Raw genomic sequence first — 20855 nt, 5'->3', positions numbered from 1 at the left:
TCAGAATATACAATCCAGAGTCTTAATTATCTAGATAATTGTATCACGGAGCCACATGCTACCTTGATTTGGACGCATTTCTAATATGGAATATGGTTCATTAGAGAATTCCGCCATACAAGTGGATATTAATTAGTAGCAGATAAAATTAGAAGATTCACACCAATTATTTTAAAATTTTGGAATTAAAAAAAAAAAAGATTTCTAGAGTCTGTGTGCCTGCCTGATGCCAAAGGAAGCCAAAAGAGGATTCTGGATCCCCTAGAAGTAGTTATGAATGATGTACGCTGCCATGTAGATGCTAGGAAGCAAACCTGGGTCTTCTGCAGGAACAGCCAATGCTCTCAAATACCAAGACGTCTCTCTAGCCTCAATCTTGGAATTGACACCACCAAATACTTAATGTTTATTTTTGTAGTGCTGGGACAGAGCCTGGGGAAAACTGTACTTTGTGTATGTTAGGATCTGTACCCCCTTAAGGATCACTGAATGATCTATTTCCTCTTTGGGGTAGAGTGACTAGGGAAGGAAGAGATTAGCTTTGTAAATGTTATCTTGATTAGGTAATTAATGAGGTGTTTAATTTTTTTTCATGGTATATGAAGACAAACACAAAATTATGCGATAATCACATTCATCCATATAAGTAAATGTTTAAAATCTTATCAGTGAATTTTAGTTTAAGGTAAATCTTTTCTGTTTGATTTTAGAGACAAGATTTCATTGTTTAGCCCCGGTGTGCCCTAAACTTCATAATAGAGACCTATTTGCCTCGAATCCTGAGCACTGGGATTAAATGAGTGTGCCCCACCATCTCTGGCAAGGTAAATCTTTTTTGTTTTGTTTTTTCCAGATAGGATTTTTCAGTGTAGCCTTGGCTATCCTGGAACTCAGAGGTCTGCCTGCCTCTGCTTCCTGAGTTCTCGGATTAAAAGGCCTGTGCTGCCACCACCTGGCAGTAAATCTTTTTACTAACCTCTTTAAAGGGTTATTTCCCAAATAAGTATCACAATGACTAGTCTAGTTATTACATATATATCACACATAAAGAAACAAGTATAAAACCCCCAGGCCTTAGGGACAGTAATTCAACAAGAATTCAATTACCTGTGCACTGGATGTAATATCTTCACGCTGTTGGTCAGTCATTGTTGCCAAAGTATCAAAGGGATCCTTTTCACAAGGGTCCAGAAGTCCAGGGCTGCCTATAGTTATTGTAAAGAGATAAAAGTGTTAGTAACATTATCTACTTGGGAAAGAAGTAAGCCTCTTATTCAATAAAGAATTAAACTCAATTTTACTTAATAAAAACACTTACCTTTGAGAATAATCCCTGAAGAAATGCATTCAAATACTCTTCTCAGGGCATCTCCAGGGCTCTGAGGACTAGAAGCACTGCTAATTGCTTTCTCTACCAGTAACTCCATAGCCTGAAATTTAAAACAAAATTAAAATATGTCCAACAGCTTAAAGACCATTTTCAAACACCATCAGAATGATAGGTACATTCTTAAGTGTTGATAAGGTTTTAAAGATTATGATTCATAGCCGGGCGGTGGTGGCACACGCCTTTAATCCCAGCACTTGGGAGGCAGAGGCAGTCGGATTTCTGAGTTCAAGGCCAGCCTGGTCTACAGAGTGAGTTCCAGGACAGCCTGGGCTATAAGAGAAAACCTGTCTCGAAAAACCAAAAAAAAAAAAAAAATTATGATTCATGATAAATTAAGGTAGTGAGTGAGCAGCCCATGAATTGGCTCAGTGGGCAACAAGCTCTAGCTGATGAGCCTGATGGAACCTCCACAGTAGAACTGACTTCTCCAAGAATCCCTGAGACAGGCAGACAACACCCCACTGCTGGAACCTTCCAGGAAGATACGTAAAACAGTAATTTTTATAATATAAAAATATTCAAATTAAATAAAAACATCAGGTTTCATGCCTCTCATATCATTTCTTTGAAAGATGAAGTAGAATTATTTAAGCCCATGAGATCGTTGAGGGTCCAGTCTGGGCAACATAGTACCACCTCAATAAAACAAAACAACAAACCAAACCAAAAAAAAAAAAACCAAAGAACTTGCTAGCCTCTGGGGAAGAAGTACGAAGATTTCTGTGAGTTTGAGGTCAGTTTAGTCTATACAGTGAGCTCCAGGATAAACAGAACTATAGAGAAAATCCATCTTAAAAGAAGCTAACAAGTAAGTAAACTCAAGGCAGTAGGATCAGAAAACTTTACATTTTAAGATTTCTTCCTAAAAATGAGAAACATCAGGCTAATGTCTACAGAATACTGATTCTAGGAGTTTGAGCAGGACAACATTCCATTAATACTTTAATTCTATATTTTTTCAATTGGGGATCTCACTTGGCACCTCAAGGCTAACCTAGAACTCACTTACAACTCATGAATGCTTTGATCTCAGCAGGCTTGCTTCAGATTCTTGTGAAATGGACTACAGGTATGAGCCTTCACTTCAGCCTGTTTCTAATTCTAAGACATGGTCTCACTAAGCAGCCCATCCTCCTGTTAGCTTACTTGAATGCAGAGATTACACAGGCCTGAGCTATCAAGGAAATTAACAAAAAGACAATATTTTCATTGTATTTTACATTTACGAGACAAAACAAAAAACAACTTAAACCAATGACTGAAAGACAAAGGTTAAAAAAAAGCAACCAGTTAAAAAAGGTTAAAAAAGCAAACCAGTCATGCTAGAGATGGCTCAGAGGTTAAGAGTACTGGCTGCTCTTCTAGAGGTCCCGAGCTCAATTCCGAGCACCCACATGGTGGCTCACAACCATCTGCAATGGGATCTGAAGTTCTCTTCATACCAGCAGATAGAGCACTCATAGACATAAAATAAATAAATAAAATCTAAAACAAACAACCAACCCCAATCAATCTGGATTTTTTTGGTTTTTATTTAGCAAAGTTTTCAGTATTTATCATTTTTATAATTCATTCTTTCTTTCAAAATTATAATTCAGAAGCTTTAAGTAGGCTTATGAAATTATTCAATCATCCCAGAATTTTTAAAAATCACTGTACATCTTCAAGTAGACATCTTTCTCTCTACTCGTCCCTCCAATCCACTTTCAAGTTCTAGAGACTTGCCCTCTCCTGACATTACACAGATTGAACCATATGAAGCCTATCTTCCAACTAAGTACAAAGCTTTGGATTCATTCAGCATAGCTTTTGGAAAAAAAAAAATTGCTTTTTATTTATTTTTACTCCTATGTACGTATGTTGGGTGTCTGCCACATGTCTGTCATGTCTCTGAAGGTGCCCACCAAGGCCAAAGACGGTGACTCTCTGGAGTTAAGAGTCATAGATGGAACTATTGGAGGCGGGTGCTGGGAAGTGAGTTCAGGTCAATTAACTGTCCGGTGATCTCTTCAGTGCTCATCAGAGCTTTTATTTAAAATTTAAGTAGGAATTACAGGGCCTATCAAATGACTCACTCAGCAAGGTGTGCATGCTGTCAAGCCTGATAGTCCGAGTTTGATCCCTGGACTCATGGCCGAGGACAGAACAGACTCCTGCAAATTGTTCTCTGGCCTACACACACACACACACACACACACACACGCACGCACACACACACGCACGCACGCACGCACGCACGCACGCACGCACGCACGCACGCACGCACGCACGCACGCACGCACGCACGCACGCACGTGCACGCACACACACCCCGCTCAAAATACACAAATAAAACACAGGAGTACAATAAATAGGAGCTCAAAAACAATTCAAAGAAACCAGACAATCTGCAATTACAATGAAATCCTTAAGTGATTTAGAAGGTGAAAAACTCATTGTTCAGTTATACAGTAAAAATAAAAGAAGATACTGGTAGGGGCTGGAAAATGACTCAGTGGTTAAGAGCATTTGTTGCTCTTGCAGAAGATCCATGCTGGATTCCCAGTACCCACACGGTGACTCCCAGCTATCTAACTCCAGTCCAAGGGCTCTGACACCATATTTTGACCTCAGTTACCAGGCACACACATGATGTATACACACATGTAGACAAAACATTCATACGCATAAAATAAGAAATCTAAAAACAGAAAGATAAAAGCCAGAGGTAAGACTGTGTCAGACCAATCTTGAGGTACAAAATCAAATCTCAAGATCTCTTGCTCCTCCAAAACCTAATTAAAAAAATATTACAATGCACATGCTACTTACTGTCTCTAAGCAAAAATGTAATAGCTTGCACCAAACAGGAAAGGGCAGTAAAGAACACTCCCAAGAAGTAGTGACCCTGCTCAAGCAGGTCTTCCTGCACTCACCATGTGGAACTTGGGAGTGGGATTGGCAAGTAAGTAAACAAAACGTCCAATATTTCACTAATAGTCTCTAAGTTGGGGGAAGAATTGATTGTGCTGTAGGACATTTTCCTAAAAGCAAAGACCTTTTCTGACTATCTTCACCTTCCTGGAGGTAGGAGCAGAGAATTTGTAATCCTGAAGCCTTTTGGAAACCAGCCTGGGTGGTTTACACTTTACCCATGTTTAATAACCTAACAATAATAACCTTTCAAGTTGTACTTCTTTCCACAAGCAGTCCATAATGCATAACTTATAGGGGAAGAAAAAAGGGAGCGATATTTTTAAAAGGTTCATCAACACTTGACTAAAAAACAAACGTGGGACATATGAACTGTGGAATTAAGTCCTGATAAATAATGCTAGTCTGCACCAGGCGGTGGTGGTGCATGCCTTTAATCCCAGCACTTGGGAGGCAGAGGCAGGCAGATTTCTGAGTTCCGAGGCCAGCCTGGTCTACAGAGTGAGTTCCAGGACAGCCAGGGCTACACAGAGAAACCCTGTCTCGAAAAACAAACTAAAAAAAAATAATGCTAGTCTGTCACTTCCAACACCACAGACCAAAAACTAACTAGTCATCACACTATGCGAAAATAAGCTATGCACAAGTACTCTGTTCCCATAAACAGAATGTGGCAGAACCTGGGATGTAAGAGGAGGTGGTGGTGGTAATGGCCATATTGTAAAAAAAGGAAAACCAGAATAATCTATGTTGTGTGGCCTAACAGGATGACAATGCTTAACAGTTAGTCACAAACCTTTTTGAGGGGATACTTATGTGTTAGGTACTGAGGATCAAACTCAGCATCTTGCCTATCCTTGGCAAGTGTCCTAACATGAACTCTTTTATTTCTAACGTGACCTCTTTTATTTCAAGGCAGCTGTTAGAAGACTCTCAGTGTTCTCAGAACAAAAAAACTGATGCCAATGACTTGACTAAACCATCACACATTATATGAATGTAATGAAATGGTCCATTGTACCTAGTAAATATCATAAATATCAAAGATAGATAGGAACAAATTTGTATGACATCTTGCACGCATATGAAGAATAATATGAAATGTCTATTTTGTATAGACTTTGCATGGCAATTATTCCTTAAAATAGTTTATTAATAATAAATGTAACCCTCTGGTACAAACACTGACGTGGCGGCTGTGCATGAAGGGCAAAAGATAAATGAGAACGCTTTTCAATCAGTATTTCTGTGAACAAAGCTGCTGCTAAAGTAGAATCTAATAAAACATTAAAAAACCTGTTTGGATGAGTTTAACTTATAAGAATTATAATACAATCTAAAATTGATTCTAAGATAATTCATTGACTACATGAAGCTAGCAAAATGAAATCAAAGTTTAGATAAACAGGAAGATCCCAAGGCTACTTACTATATGCCAAGCTAAAACCCAAGACATTATGGAACTGTGATGGTTGGAATGAAAATGCAGACCCCCAGTCCCCACCGTATACTCTTAATTTGAATGCTTGTCCTCAATTGGTGGAACTGAAAAGGGTTAGTAGGTGTGGCCTTGTTAGAAGAGATGTGTCACTGAGGGTGGGCTTTGAGGTTTCAAAAGCTCATGCTATTTCCAGTTATCGCTCTCTCCTCTTGCTTATGGATCAGGTTTAAGCTCTCAGTACTGCTCCAGTGTCACACCAGCCTGTTACCATGCTCTCCCCGATGATGGTCATGGACTCTAACTCCCTGAAATCACGAGTTCCCAGTAAATTCTATCACTTGTCTCAGTCACAATTTTTCTTCACAGCAACAGAAAAGTTACCAGAGTTGGTACAGAGAGTAGGCTAGTATTGTGTAAAAGATCAATCTTTCTGTCTTTGGAGCAATGAAGAAGACTTTGGACTAGGAAAGCAGTAGAATGATATAAACAAGGCTTAATAGGCCATCCTAGTAGGAGCCTGGAAGACAACAGTGCTGAGAGCCATATGGACTGCAGAGGACTAGTTTAAGAGGTCTCTGAATGGAAACAATATTAGTCATTAGATTAGAGGCCATTCTTTTGATGGTTTGGCAAAATATGTGCCTGATTTTTTGCTCTTGTTTTAAGAATCAGCCTAAGACTAAACTGAAGAATTAAGACTAATTTCAATGGCAGAGGAGATTTCATAATAGTCTACTGGTGACTCTGTCATGTGGTTATTAGTAACACTCGTAGGCAGTTCTACAGTGAAAAAGAGCACCAGGAAATCTGATGTTGAAGCCTTAGTTTGTGCTCAAAGAGATAAGGAGAAATGGAATTAAGTGAGTGGTGCCCTTAGGGTCAGACCCCATCAAGCTAATCCTGTAATTTGTGAAAAGAAACGGCCTATGTCAGTGATTCTCATCCTTACCAATGCTGTGACTCTTTATTATAGTTCCTCATGTTGTGCTAGGTGACTCCCTATCTAACATTTTCATTGCTTCATAACTATAATTTTACTTCATACTGCTTCACACTTCATAACTGTAATTTTGCTACTATTATGAATTGCAATGTAAATGTATAAAATGCAGGCTATCTGATGTGCTATCCCTGTGAAAGGGTCATTCAGACCTCCAAAGGGGTCCTAAGCCACAGAGAATCACTGCACTAAGGAATTACCTGTTCTAAATGAGAAACAACAAAGGAAACTTTATGCAAATGTAATTCAAGGAGGGGACCAGATTCCATCCCAAGCAGGCAAAAGAACTTGGCAGCATCACCACATTGTTTTGGCTTCACAACCATGAAGGACATAATAGTACAGGATTGTGGAATCTTCTTTCTCAGCTGATCAAAGCCACCAAGTCTGGGTGTATGGCAGAGGAGTCCCTGCATGAAGGCCCAGAAAGAACAGTGCATAAACTATGAGAGTGAAGGGTGGACTGTGCTGGAGATACTGGATACTGAAGGCACTAGAGCGGGATGTCTACCAAGAGTGCTGAAGACAGGGAGTGGAACCAGACTGAGAGGTCTGTGGCAGTCAGCAAAATTGGAAGGAAGAAGCACTCTAGGTCCTTTGACATCACAGACCTACAGGATGTGGAATGTGTACTGTTGGGATTTGGTCTTGCTTTTTGGTCCAGGATTTCCTCATTATGCCCCCCTTTCCAACCCTTTGGAAAGGTACTGTGTATTCTGTGCCATTATATATTGCTAGTATATAACTTGCTAGTATATAACTTACTTTTTAGTTTTGTTTTAGCAGGAGTTACAACTAAGAGACTGAGATAAGCCTCAAAAGACACTTTAAACTTTTAAAACTGTTGAAACTGAAGAAATCTGGGGACTTTTGAAGTTAAGACTAAATTCATTTTGCATTATGGTATGGACACATCCCTATGGGGGCAGGGAGTGGAATGTGGTAGTTTGAATGAAAATGTCCATACAGGCTTATATATTTGGTAGAATGTTCTGGGAAGGATTAGGAGGTGTAGCCTTATTGGAGGAGGTATGTCACTGGGGGTTGGGTTTTGAGGTTTTAAAAGCCCACCTGTGATGGTTTGTATATACTCAGCCCAGGGGGTGGCACTATTAGAGGGTGTGGCCCTGTTGGAGAACGTATGTCACTGTGGGCGTGGGCTATAAGACCCCTCACCCTGGAAGTCAGTCTTCTACTAGCAGCCTTCAGATGAAGATGAACCTCTGAACCTGTAAACCAGCCCCAATTAAATGTTGTCCTTATAAGAGTTCCTTGGTCATGGTGTCTGTTCATAATAGTAAAGCCCTAATACACTACCCTACTCCAAGTTAGCTCTCTCTGACTGTTGGTTGTTGTCTCAACAAGAAAGCTCTCAACTACTGTTCTAGTACAATGCTTGCCTGCCTGGCACATTCTTCCTGCCATAATGGTCTTCATTAACCCTCTGAAGGTGCACCTGAGTCCCCAATTAACTTTCTTCTATAAGTTGTCCTGATCATGGTGTCTCTTTTGCAACAATAGAAAAGCAATTAATAAATGAATAATAAACAGCAAAGATTAGGACAAAGCTGAAAATAAAATTAAGTCCTCAAATTCTGTGTACATAGGAAAGATGTAAAAGATAAAAACAATTAACAGAAAAGACAGTAGTTATATCAGATAGAGTTAATCTGTCTCTAATATAGAGATCATATTAATCAGAAATAACAACAAAAAACCCTGTTTCCCTTCCCTGGGCAGAAAAGAAAAAAATTTCTGCAAGACAAAAAGTGTCTCAGAAAATACATAGCATTCATCTTTGACTCATTTATGTATTCTTGTTCCATTTGGCTTTTGGATATCATGTCTTTCAAACAATGTACTCCTAATTTCCTGCCTCAAGCTTCCCCAGTGCTGAGGTCAGAGGTATGTACAAGAATACCTGAATTCTACTTGTACTTTAAAGATAATTTAGCCACATAAGTAACAAACATGATTCCCCCCTTTCCCTCGATAAAAAACAAACACTGTAGCTCTTTATCTGACTTACTTCTTCACCCCACTCCTCTTAGAAGTAATTACTAAAGCCTGGAACAGAACATTTCAGGAGTTTGGGGAGTATACTATGTCATTTGTAGCTCTAAAAAATAAATATAACTTAATGGGAAAAAACCAAAAACCACTTTGAAGCCAAAATCAATTGGCCTCTATGAGTCTTAAATACAAGCTTTTTTGTTTGTTTGTTTGTTTGTTTGTTTGTTTGTTTTTGAGGCAGGGTTTCTCTCTGTAGCCCTAGCTGTCCTGGAACTCACACTGAAGACCAGGCTAGCCTCAAAGAACTCAGAAATGTGCCTGTCTCTGCCTCCTAAGTGCTGGGATTAAAGGCATGAGCCACCACTGTTTGGCTAAGCATGTAATTCTTAAACACAAGAACAAAACAATTAAAAAAAAAAAAAAAGATAACCTTAGTTACTTAACTTACAATAACCAAACTTTGAAATTAGCAGGTTCAATCATATTTCTGAACAAAAGTTTGCCTTTAAATAAAGGCAGCGAGCCCTTTTCTGTTTCTTTAAGACAGGCTCTCACACTTGTAAACCCAGGTGTGACTGGACTTCAACACTTTCATTATCATATTTCCTTGAGAAAGGGTTTCTTCATTAAACCTGGAGCTAGGTTAGTGGACAGCAATCCTCCTGTCTTGGCCAAGACAGTATTAAGGCTACAGCAAGACCAGAATTTTCTTATTTTATGTGTTGCATTCTGGGGACTTAGGCCCTCAAGCTTACACAACCCATTATAATTCTTTTTTTTTTTTTAAATGAGCAAACCATTCTCAATTTCTTTTTTACTATACTCACTCACTCACTCACTCACTCACTCACTCACTCACTCAGGCAATTCTCCAAGTGTGCTGCCCTACTCCTCCGTGCACCATGGTGTGCACAGAAGGTCAAAGGACAAGTTTTAGAAGTCAGCTCTCTCCTTCTACCACAGGAATGGAACTCAGGCTTGGTAGCAAATGGTTTTGCCCACTAAGGTATTTTACCAGCCCATACATAATTTCTAAATTAGTAAATCCTAAGGAAGTTTAAGTATTTTCAAATCTCCCAGATTTGCCATCAAACAAAAACACAACATGTAAATGAAAACAAAGGACAAATAAAATCAGAGGACAAAGAATACCAGAACTTTCTAAACACTCATTTTTCACTCTGTGCTGTCACGGGGTACTTACCCAGCTAGGAAAATCAGACCACGTTGGAACTCGTTGACAAAGGTCTCGGAGAATACGTATGATAATCACACAGGACTGTAGGCCATTAGCTCTAGCCTTGAGGGCAACACAAAAACCAACTGAATTAATTTTAGAAATATTAAAAATATCCCTTGATGAAAAAAAGTTAAAATACCACTGTTCAATGGAAGCTCAGATTAAAAATAAAAATAATTACATTTAAATTGGTTTCAATGAGCTGCCATTTACAGCAATATTTTATGCCAGAGTTAGTATTTAAAAACTAGTATTTAGGTCAAAGTAAACAGATTATACAAGAATAATATTTCTTGATCCCCTGTGAACCTTGACCTGTGTTCATACAAAACAGTAAACTGAAAAAAATCTGCCTAAATTAGAAATAAAAAGGAAAAGTAAAGAGCTAAAGTTTGTCTAGGGACTGAAAGGTTAAGGAAATCTGTTTGGTTTCCTCTCTGTGCCTTTGCATGTCTGCAAAGTCACTAAACCAAGCAGCTGCTTCCTCACCTTTCATTCCCTACACTTATTAACTTAAGAGAAAGAAGGGGAAAAATCTTAAAACTATACACAAAGCTTTAAACACATATTCCATTATTTAAAGCAAAGTTAATCTGCAGCCTTATGGAATATAATATATATACAAAAACATGTGATGTTCCTAAACAAGTCAACTTTAAATATAGCCACTAAAAATAAAAAACCCGGACTACAAACACCCCCAAACCTGTTTATTGTCAAATTAATAGTAATTGCAAAATGTAGACTGTTATAGTCAGCTTTCTATGATAACTTATTTTCTGCGATTTAATTTAAAATAGTGTTGTTTAGGCAATTGTTTGAAATGTTTAAACATAGTTAAACATGTTGTACTGAACTACTCTCTCATAAGGCTACAAGAAAAAAGTAAAATGATGTTCCGAACCTGGAACCACTTAGCGTGGCGTAGAGCAGCCAGAGCGTCAAGGCATTTTTGCCTGTCCAAGACGTCCGGTGGGTCTTTCACCATACCCGAGGTTACATCTAAAATGGATTGAATTGGCAAAATGCAGTGAGGAATGGGTGTTTGACCAGGTGAGCAAGACACTTCCTTAAAGCAGCATCAGTGTCACGTGAGCCATTTGAGAGCTTTTCAGTTAAATTCATCCAGGGAGTAACTTTTAACAAATTTACATAATATAATATGAAGAACAAAAGGAGAATTAAGATAAACTCTTCAGTGATATAATAATTTTCTGGAAATAGAAGCCTTACTCACCAAAATGAAATCTAAAGGAAAGATTATTGGACACAGCGCACCAGCACAAAGAAGACAAAGACAAAAGGGAACACAAAAATCCACCTTAAATGGGAATGTACAATAAACTACCAAGTTGGCAAAGTATCCTAGATTATTCTGAGGCTAATGTAAGAACTTAAATAAATATGGAATGATAAATACAACAATTACAAGGGGGTAGGGGAAGAGAACAAAGGACCAAAATGAGGTTTATTTCTGAGAATTCAGTTCTTGATGTTCAATAGGAGAACTTTAGCATGTTGTAAGGGAATGTAAACCTTCTAAAATGAAAAGTTGTCATTAAAAGTATTCCAAACAGGAAGCAGAGAGAAACAATGAGTAAAGCAGAAAAAGGCTACAGGAACTAGCACAGTTAAATACATTAAGTACAGAAAAGAAACCATAAGCAGAATGCTTTGATGGTAAATATGTAGGGTCTTTTAAGTTGGTTAAAATGTGTTATAGAAAGCTTGAGAAAATAGGAAATTAGGACAAGAAATTAATTAAGCTTACATTAATAAAGGGTAATTTACATTAATAAGTCATTTAGAAAAGTGAAAAATTTAAAGGCCAGCTATATGTTCATATAAAATGTAAGTTTGCTGGTCAACCTATTATATAACTAAACAGCAAATACTTCAACATTCTACTTCACGGTTGCCATCAACTTTACAGTATATTTTGCTGCTGGCTTTGAAACAAGGTGCCTGTAGCTCAGGTTGGCCTTGAATTCAAGACTGGTTTTTCTCCCTCAGCATCTGAAAGCTGGGATCAAGACTGTGAGGATCATGCCTGGCTTAGAGTGTATTTTTTCAATTCCAGAAAACTATACAAAGCAATCTGTTGAGTATAAGCAGTAGCTAGAGAGCACTAAAAACCATGACACATTTAGGATACAATAATTTAGTGAGTATTTCAAATGACTAAGAGGGACAAAGAAGAAATATAAAAAAATAATGAGAGAACTTTAAGTCTTGGTAAAGCACTTGAAATTGTCTTTTAAACATGTAGAAACTGATTTTATTAAAATTTATTTTTATTTATGCATCTTTATGGGTGTTCAGAGTCCAGAAGGCATCAGATCCCCCAGGGCAGGAGTATAGTTGGCTGTGGGCTGCCTGACCATGGGTGCTGGGAATTGAACTGAGGGGTCCTCTGCAAGAGCAGCAAGTGCTCTTATCAATAAGCCATCACTCCAGCTCAAGAATTAAGAAATCTTAAAAGTTGTCATTATTCTGAGAAGATGAGATATGAAAAGGTACCTAAAAATGAGATAAGAAAAAAGGACAAAGAAAGGATAGCTAGCTAACCTGAAAAAGAAAAAAATCTACACCCCTCCCCCCAGCACTTCCACTCTCCAAAACATGCAGAATATGGGAAAGGATCTCTGACTACCGCTCTTATTTACAGTACTGTAAAAGCCAGAAGTAGTCTGTGCTACTGTATCTCAGAATTTTATAAATTCTGCCAATATGCAGGAAATTTTTGTATAAAAGAATAACTGTAAATTTTAATCTACAATATAAATTCAATGATGACAGAACACCTATTCCAAGTTCAAAACAAATAAGAGCTATAAGTAGGACATTTTGTTGAATTTAGAGTGTGGATTTTTGTACCCATTTTTATGTTCTAAGTAGATTAACCCCTTAGATATATTGTGCTAAATCATACTTGTTCCCTAACAGTCAAAACAAAAATCTGTTAATTTATAAAAAGAAAATACAAATTCTTTTCCTACATAAATGTATTTCATGAATTATAAGGGGTTAATCACCAATTATAAGACATGCTGTGTCCACACTATTTTATGATTAAAAGTTAATGGGAATATATTAATTTCAATTAACATGGTTATGTAAAATATAATTGACTCAACTATTTAAAAACTAGTGTGAACACTGCTCAATTCTAGAAGAGACAAAAGACAAACGAAATAGCCACACAAAAGACAAAAAAATGCCAGACTCTGCATCCAAAATCCCCCTTAATCAAATGGCAGATGTGACACTGAGCTTTTGAAAACCTTGGTCAAAAATCCTTCCGATGTCTTGGCAGCAACCCCTGACAGGAATCAATCCCTTCTGCTAGAAGGCTTTGGACCGGGCCTGATAAGCTACAGGTAGAAAAAAACACACATGATACTTGATTTGCTGCAGAAAAGACTCTGTAGCAATGGTTAGAGCATTCTGAACATTTCAAGCTAAATTCAATTAAGTGTTTATTGCATGTTAACTGTCAAACACAGTACCAGGAAAGAGATCTGTTATGTGTTTAACAGTTATTTCAACAATTTAGTCATTTCGTTTATTAAATGATTTTCACATCAAACAGGACCACTATGCATTAAAGAGGCTATCACACTATGTGGAAATATAATAGTTAAGTCTCATGATTTATAACAGTTCTTCCGGCAAAGCCTTCCTTACACCCTGTACTAACTCCCCAAAGCAAGCTATAGGCTTTAAGTGATTTTAAGACACAGAGCATCGGGAGCTGCAGTGAGAGAGAATACATACCGATATTCTGCAGCTAGAAAAAAGCAATCTTCATGATAAAGCTAAAAACATGGATTTACTGCAGTCATCTGCAGCAAGGAACACTCTTATCAACATTTCTACACTTTTGTATATTCAACTTTCCAGCTCAGTGTCTTGAAGCAAAATCTTTCGATTTTAAGCTGACCATTTCTCTCATGATCAATCATATTTATAAAGTTCAGAATTGTAATTCTAACTCAGTCTGGGTCAGACAAAAATGTAATTTTGTTTCCTTTAGAAAGGGCATGTTAAAGGATTTACTACAAATATGACACTATGAACTTATAAAATGGCTTGAGAATGAACTGAGGTTAATACACACATTCTGAAATAAAGCTAAATGATTACACAAGCATAACTTTACATTAATTATAGCAGCATTAATTTATAATATATCATATTAGATTTTTAAAAACTGAAGTAAAGGATCATATATGCTACAAACAACTTGGCCAAATTGACTCAGGAACCACTTCCTCAAGCAACATGGACAGCCAGATCTTAAGATGAATTCATGTTCATACAAATGATCCTTTACGTAAAACTCCTATTTTTTAGGATGCAAAGCTTAAGATACAACATAAAAACGCTAATACGGTACACATATGTAATATACAAAATCAGAATCAAGTCTCTCAATAAAATTTTCTTGGGCAATAGAAAGCCCACTTTCTTAGAAATAATTGCTTTGTCTTAAGAAAACAAATTTATAATAATAATTGATAATCCTTTTCTCCTCAACCTGTACTACAAAGAGTGTAAAATTTAACTCCATTTTCAACAACTTAAGATGGATAAAAACAACATGAAAGGAAACAAAGTAAATTTTATCTGACCCATAAAACAAGAGAACCAACATTACTGCAGACACTGATCATGCTTTTGGCTTAAAAGCTTTGGAAGCTTTGAAAATGTTACAGAGTAGTCCCTAAAGCAACATTGCTGGCACCAGGAGTATTTCATAGTCTACAAATGCAAATTCGGTTAAAAAACAAACAAACAAACCAAAACCAAAAAGAAAAACTGTACTGTACTGTAATTCACTTATTTGCATCATTTGTTAAGAGCTCTAGCATGATATGCAGGCCAAATGCCCAAATCTGTGTGCATCAGCATGTTCTGCATTTAATGAAATTACACAAAACCAAAGAGCAACCTCAGAGAACTAGAAATATTGACTTCAGGACAGGCCAGATCCACAACTACGTACGTAATAATTTTAAGTAGTATTGTTCGCCAATTTATGCAATCTTTTTCATCAAGACAAGGCAAGACCAACGTTGCCTTAGTAAAAGTTAAATTGTGGCCCCTAGTTATTACCAAGCATTTAAAACTTTTTCATGTGTCAACTATGTAAACAATTTTGAAGTTTTTTTTTTTTCCAGAAATCTGAGGTCCACAAGAAAAGAAAGAAAAAAAATATACTAAGAAAACCAATCACATGATATAAATGTTTTCTATCATAGTACATCACTAAGAAGAGCATTCACTTTGTTAGAAATGGTCTAAAGCAAAACTAATTGCTGAGTAAGTTAAATCTATAAAATTCATATGTAATGCCAGCATGTTGCCTTCTAGGGCTTAATGCCATCATAAAGGGTAGGTAAATGGAAAACAAAAAAGTTAACAGAAAAGTAGAATGTTTAATTGGCTTTCCAACCTCCTTCCCTCATGTTCTCTTCTCGAATAATTGGAGATGTCAGGGTGATGGTGACTTGCATTTTGGGCTCCACACACGAGTTCAAAATGATTGCTGCCTCAGAAACAGCACATTTTATGTCATACTTCTCAGGACTTATCACCTATATAATGAAGATGATAAGAAATTAGTTAAATCTTCTGCATTAAAAGACAAATACAATTTTATTGTGGCTTTAGTTTATTATATTAATCACTCTACAAATACTGGATTTTCTACCCTCTAAAAACACGTGCCAGATTACCCTTACCATTTATCTTTCACCTTTCCTTATTTTCAGAATTCTTTTGGAACTATTATTTCCCACTCCTTTAAAACATTTTTTGCTGACTTATTTTCTGTATATGAGCATTCTGCCTGCATGTGTGCCTGTGCATCATGTGCATGTCTGGCGCCGCATGGGAAGAAAGGAGCTCAGATGACTGTGAGTCATCTTGTGTTTTATACTATCATTCCATTTTTGTTAATTGGAGTTATTTGTACACATGTATGTATGTCTCCTTTAAAAAACTAGCTGCTGTCATTATTTATATACTTATAAACTTTCAAGGGAAGTAAAATATGAGCACCTCAAAGAGCTGAATTCAACTGTTCCCATGTTTCATTCTCTGTGACTTTAACATTTATTGCTTATCGAGAAGCAATCAATAACAGGTTCTACTGCAATTTGGTAGACATGTATCCAGCTTCAGTTCATACAAACAAATGACGCCTCTAAACAGCTATTATAGGGGCTAGAGGTTGATTAAATCATCTGGTGTGTGAAAGGCTCTGGGTTTGAACCCGAATACCTGTCCACCCCACCACTGAAAACCAGAAAGAAGCATGAAATTTCACACAGCAATACTTTTAGCATCAACTGTACCTGACTTTACTTGTGATATTGTACTTAACACATACAAGGGTTGCTGGAGAATTAATTAAAAAAAAAAAAAGACATTTCAATATATTACGTGCGCACATGCATGCTTACCCATGCCGTAGTGCAAGAGTGGAGACAGAGGACAATTTGCAATAGTTCTATAGTTCTTTTTTTCCACCAAGTAGGTCCTGAGGAGTGTGAGGTGTGAACTCAAGCTATCCATCAGACTATGCAGCAAGTCTGAACAGCCTCACACCCCCTCCACTCAACCCCACAGATTAGCTTTTCAAGTACTTAAGAGTACTATTATAAATGTTAATAACAATGATTAATTTATTTTACCTGTTTATGGACACACACAGTAAGAGTAAGTGATTTGGAAACTAGTTTGCTTTTGATTAATCGTTAATTATTTAATACTTTAAATTATTCTTTGTTTCTAGAAAGTTATTTTGTTGCATGTGTTGTGCTTGGTTATACATCTGTGCACCACCTATGTGCCTGGTGCTTGTGAGGTGAGAGGGTTTTTGAGCCCAACCTAAGTTCTGGCTGGTTTTAAGTAGATATGTCGATTCTGGGACTCAAACTCAGCTTCCTCTGCAAGAACAACAAATGTTTATAACTGTTGAGCCATCTCAACAGCTTTATGTGTTTCTATGTGTGTGACTTGAGTATATATGGTAACCTGAGTATATACAGTGATTTGAGTATATATATATGCCATTACATGTATAAGGTCAGAAGACAACTTTTACAAATCAGCTCTGTCCTTTACACAGCTTCTTCACAGGGGCATCAAACTCAAGACATCAGACTTTGAAGGCAAGCACCGTTATTCATAAAGGAACCTGGAGGAGGGTCACTTTAAAAAAACAAAAAAGTATTTCTCTCTTTGCAGTATAAATACATGCCCCGATTAGTATCTAACTGTTACTTAAAAAAATGTTCTGATTCCTTTCCCCTAAAGCTTATCCATCACTAAACTTGCCCCTTTCACTGTTCTACCCATATCAACAAAGAAAAAGAAGTGAGAATAATCTATTGGGAAAGATTTATTTTCAGTTCTGGGAACAATGTTAATATGAAAAAAAAAGAATTAAGTGTCAATGCTAAATTCAAAATGGCTTAAACAACAGGGCACCTCATTGTCCCTTTTCTTTTGTGTTGCTCTACTGTGGTCAAGTACAATTCTCAATTACTACTGTAGAATCCAGTAAAACATCAATCTCTAAATTTAGAATGCCTAATAAAACTGTAATGTTTTATAGGACTGATACTGTAGATGACTCAAGAAAAATTACTTTAAACCTTGGTCATTCCGATATATGTATCAGATATAAATGTGTGTTTGTGTGTGTATTTATATTTGGTAAGTTTTGTTTTGCTTGTTGAGACAAGTTCTCATGTGGCCCAGGCCAGCCTCAAACTCAGCAGTCAAAATATAACTCTGAACTTACCATCTTTCTGCCTCTATACTTCCCATGTGTTGTATCACAGGTACGCACCACCATATTAGCTTCTCAAATCCCATCTTTAGAAAAAGCTTTGTTCTTATAGAACCAAAAGAGAATGTTTTATTACTTGTACACTGTCACAATTTACTGGAGACAAGAAGCTTAAAAATAGTTATTGTGTAAATGTGTATGCAGGATGTGAGTGTGTGTGTATGTGTGTGTACACGCATGCACACACACACACATATCTGAGGACAAGTTTGTGGAATCAGTTCTTCCTTCCACCTTTATGTGGGTTCTGAGGACTGAACTCTCATGTCTCTAGGTTTTAAAGCAGTTTTAACTGCTCAACCATCTTGCTGCCAAGAGGAAATATTTCCTAACATTATAAATATTTAGAAAACTAATAAGGCAGTTATCTCTTTATCTATGGTCTTACTAATTTTAGTTAATTGTCTATGGTCAATTATAATCAGAAAATATTAAATGGAAAGGCACACACATAAGCAATGCATACATCTTAAGCTGAATGCTGTTAGCAATAGCATGATTAAAATCTCGAGCTACCCTACCCTCTCTGGCCTGCATTGTGAATCATCCATTCTAAATCCACTACCTGTCCATGATTTACTTATTAGATGAGCTGTTACTGATATAGCACCACTATGTGTATAAGTGTCTGTTAAGTCATTACACTAAAAAAAACAGCAGGAGGAGTGATCATGGCATTCAACCACAACAAACAGAAGCCTTACTGAAAAGGTCAAAGTTCTGGAACTAAGGAGAGATGGGATGGGGAATCCTGCCTGGTGGTACAGCACCTATTTAGGATGCACAAGGTCTCAGGTTTATAGACAATATTCCTGAGTTTGGGAGTAAGAACTCGCTGAAGTTGCGGCTACTTAGACATATGGTGGAGAATTTGTTGCTATCTACTATGCTCAACAATAAATATTTGTCTAATTTATTATTAGCACTTTATCCCAGGTATGCAAGAGTAGGAAAAACATGACATATATGCTGTCTGAGGTTTCAAGCATCTTGGGGGCTTCAGGGAATCTCCAGAAATCTTTCCAAGGGTACAGAGGGACTATTATATTAATAATAAAATCAGACAAATTCAAGTAATTTATACTCTTAATTACATTAAAACATGCATTCAGCTAAGAGTTTCATGAATTAAAAGAAAAAAATTAAACTTGCTATACATGAGCTTCCTTCCTTCCTTCTTCCCTTTATTTATTTAGAAAAATCATGTCAGTTGAGATGGCTCAGTAGGTAAAAAGCACTTGTTACCAAGCTTGATGATCTGAGTTTGCTCCCTGGAACGCACAGAGGGAGGAGGGAACTGACTTATAGACCTTGTCCTCGGACTGCTGAACACACTCTATAAATGTGCATACACACTAAATAAAGTATGAAAAAAATCATTCTCTGCTATGTCTTCTCATAACTCCAATTTTGGAAAAACAGGGCACATGCTAAAATTTTCCATTTTATAATAAATTAGCAAGATGGCTTCCTGACAAATTACAAGCCCTGCAGATCCCCAAAAGATGAAGCAGAAAAAAGTTTCATCAGTTCACACAATTAAAGTGGGGGACAAAAACAAAACAAAAAGAAAACAACCAAAGCCAACCTTTTCATTATAGAAAGCCAAGCCAAAAATTAAAAGGCTGGCTAAAGTTTAAATTGAAGCACAAAACTGAAACCTTTTGATCTGGACAAACGGTAAACTTAACATTTCCATAATACTTACAGCAAGCTGTTTGGGTAGGTTTTCTGCAATACGGCTCAATAGTGACTTTGAAGGTTTTTCTGAGCACAGCAAAACAAGGTTGACATTTCTGTCTCCTCTGAGAAGTAATCCTTTTGCCAATACTCCTACTCGCAACACCCCTTTCAGAGCTCTGTAGCAAAATCAACTTATATTAAAATATGATATTCCTCAACTAGAACTGTAATTTCCTCCAAATGTTAATAGTAAACTAACTAAATGACTTTTACACTGACTATATGCCATTTAAATAAACAATATACATTAAAATAAATAAATAAAGGGTGGATAGAAGGCTCAATGGTTAATTAACAGTGATTGTTCCCAAGGAACAGGGTTATAAATCCCAGTATCCACATAGCAATCTGTATTCTGCAAACACTGGCAACTCCAGCTCCATGAGACTGACGCCCTCTTCTGGTCTCCATAGACACACACATACACATACTCTCATAGACACAAATAAAAATAAATCTCTCTTAAAATCAAGGTCTAAGCTTGTATCGGGACAAATATTGTCTATCTCACAGGATCTCAAAGAGCACAGTCTGGTTTCAAACTTGTTACCTTCTTGCTTCTGCTTCCTGTGTGGTACGTTTTATGTATGGGCCCAAACACCTAGCCCCTTGTGTTTTATTTTACACATCAAAATTGTAAATGATAATACAAAAAAGATTCCCAAAAGGAAAAGAGAAAAATTAGAAAATCATAATGAAATATATCATGAAATATTTCATGTTTTATAATATGAAATATATTAAAGCTTGGCTAATTTATGCTTTATGGTCAATGTTTTTAAAAGTCACTGAAATACAGACAAATCAGCGACAGATGGAGCATAAGCAAAACCAGGAAAGAACAGCTAGATAAAATTGAAAAGTTATATAAGGACTGCTTTGAAACACTGGATATTTTTTTGTAATAACTTTAGTATGTTTTAAAAAATCAACAGTAAAAATTGGTGGTAGTAGAAATGTGCACTACTCATTTTAGCAAAAATACAAGTATATTTAACATGTGTGGACTAAAATCAATCAATTTCCCCCTGAACTTGTATTTATATGTGTATAGCTGCCACATGTGTACAGAGGCCAGAAGAGGCCACTGGGTCTCCTGGAGCTGGAGCTGGAGCTACTAATGGCTGTGAGCTGTCTGATGTGGGTGCTAGGAACCAAATGAACCCAGGTACTCTAGAACTAGAGCAGCAAGCATCCTCAAGGGCTGAGCCATGTCACCAGTCCCTACTCTCTACCATAAAATGTCCATGT

The 20855-nt window shown here is 37.0% G+C and overlaps 1 protein-coding gene across 4 annotated transcripts in view; it reads right to left on the bottom strand.

Annotated features, from left to right (window-relative positions):
• The window catches only part of Zfr (zinc finger RNA binding protein), a 71456-nt gene that overhangs the window by 2702 nt on the left and 47899 nt on the right, over positions 1 to 20855 (bottom strand). For 2 of the 4 annotated variants that reach the window (XM_028767538.1, XM_028767537.1), the window contains 6 exons: positions 19570 to 19720; positions 15456 to 15597; positions 10902 to 10999; positions 9962 to 10057; positions 1319 to 1430; positions 1108 to 1205 (listed from right to left, as the gene is read on the bottom strand). In XM_028767538.1, the coding sequence (XP_028623371.1) occupies positions 1108 to 1205; positions 1319 to 1430; positions 9962 to 10057; positions 10902 to 10999; positions 15456 to 15597; positions 19570 to 19720 (697 nt within the window). Of the gene's footprint in view, positions 1 to 1107; positions 1206 to 1318; positions 1431 to 9961; positions 10058 to 10901; positions 11000 to 15455; positions 15598 to 19569; positions 19721 to 20855 lie in introns of those variants that run through there. The other 2 variants (XR_003711411.1, XM_028767539.1) reach the window with 2 other exon arrangements.

This window comes from Grammomys surdaster, unplaced genomic scaffold, assembly GCF_004785775.1.
Source record: "Grammomys surdaster isolate TR1022 unplaced genomic scaffold, NIH_TR_1.0 174, whole genome shotgun sequence".
NCBI lineage: Eukaryota > Metazoa > Chordata > Mammalia > Rodentia > Muridae > Grammomys > Grammomys surdaster.
This window is presented reverse-complemented; position numbering and strand designations above follow the sequence as displayed.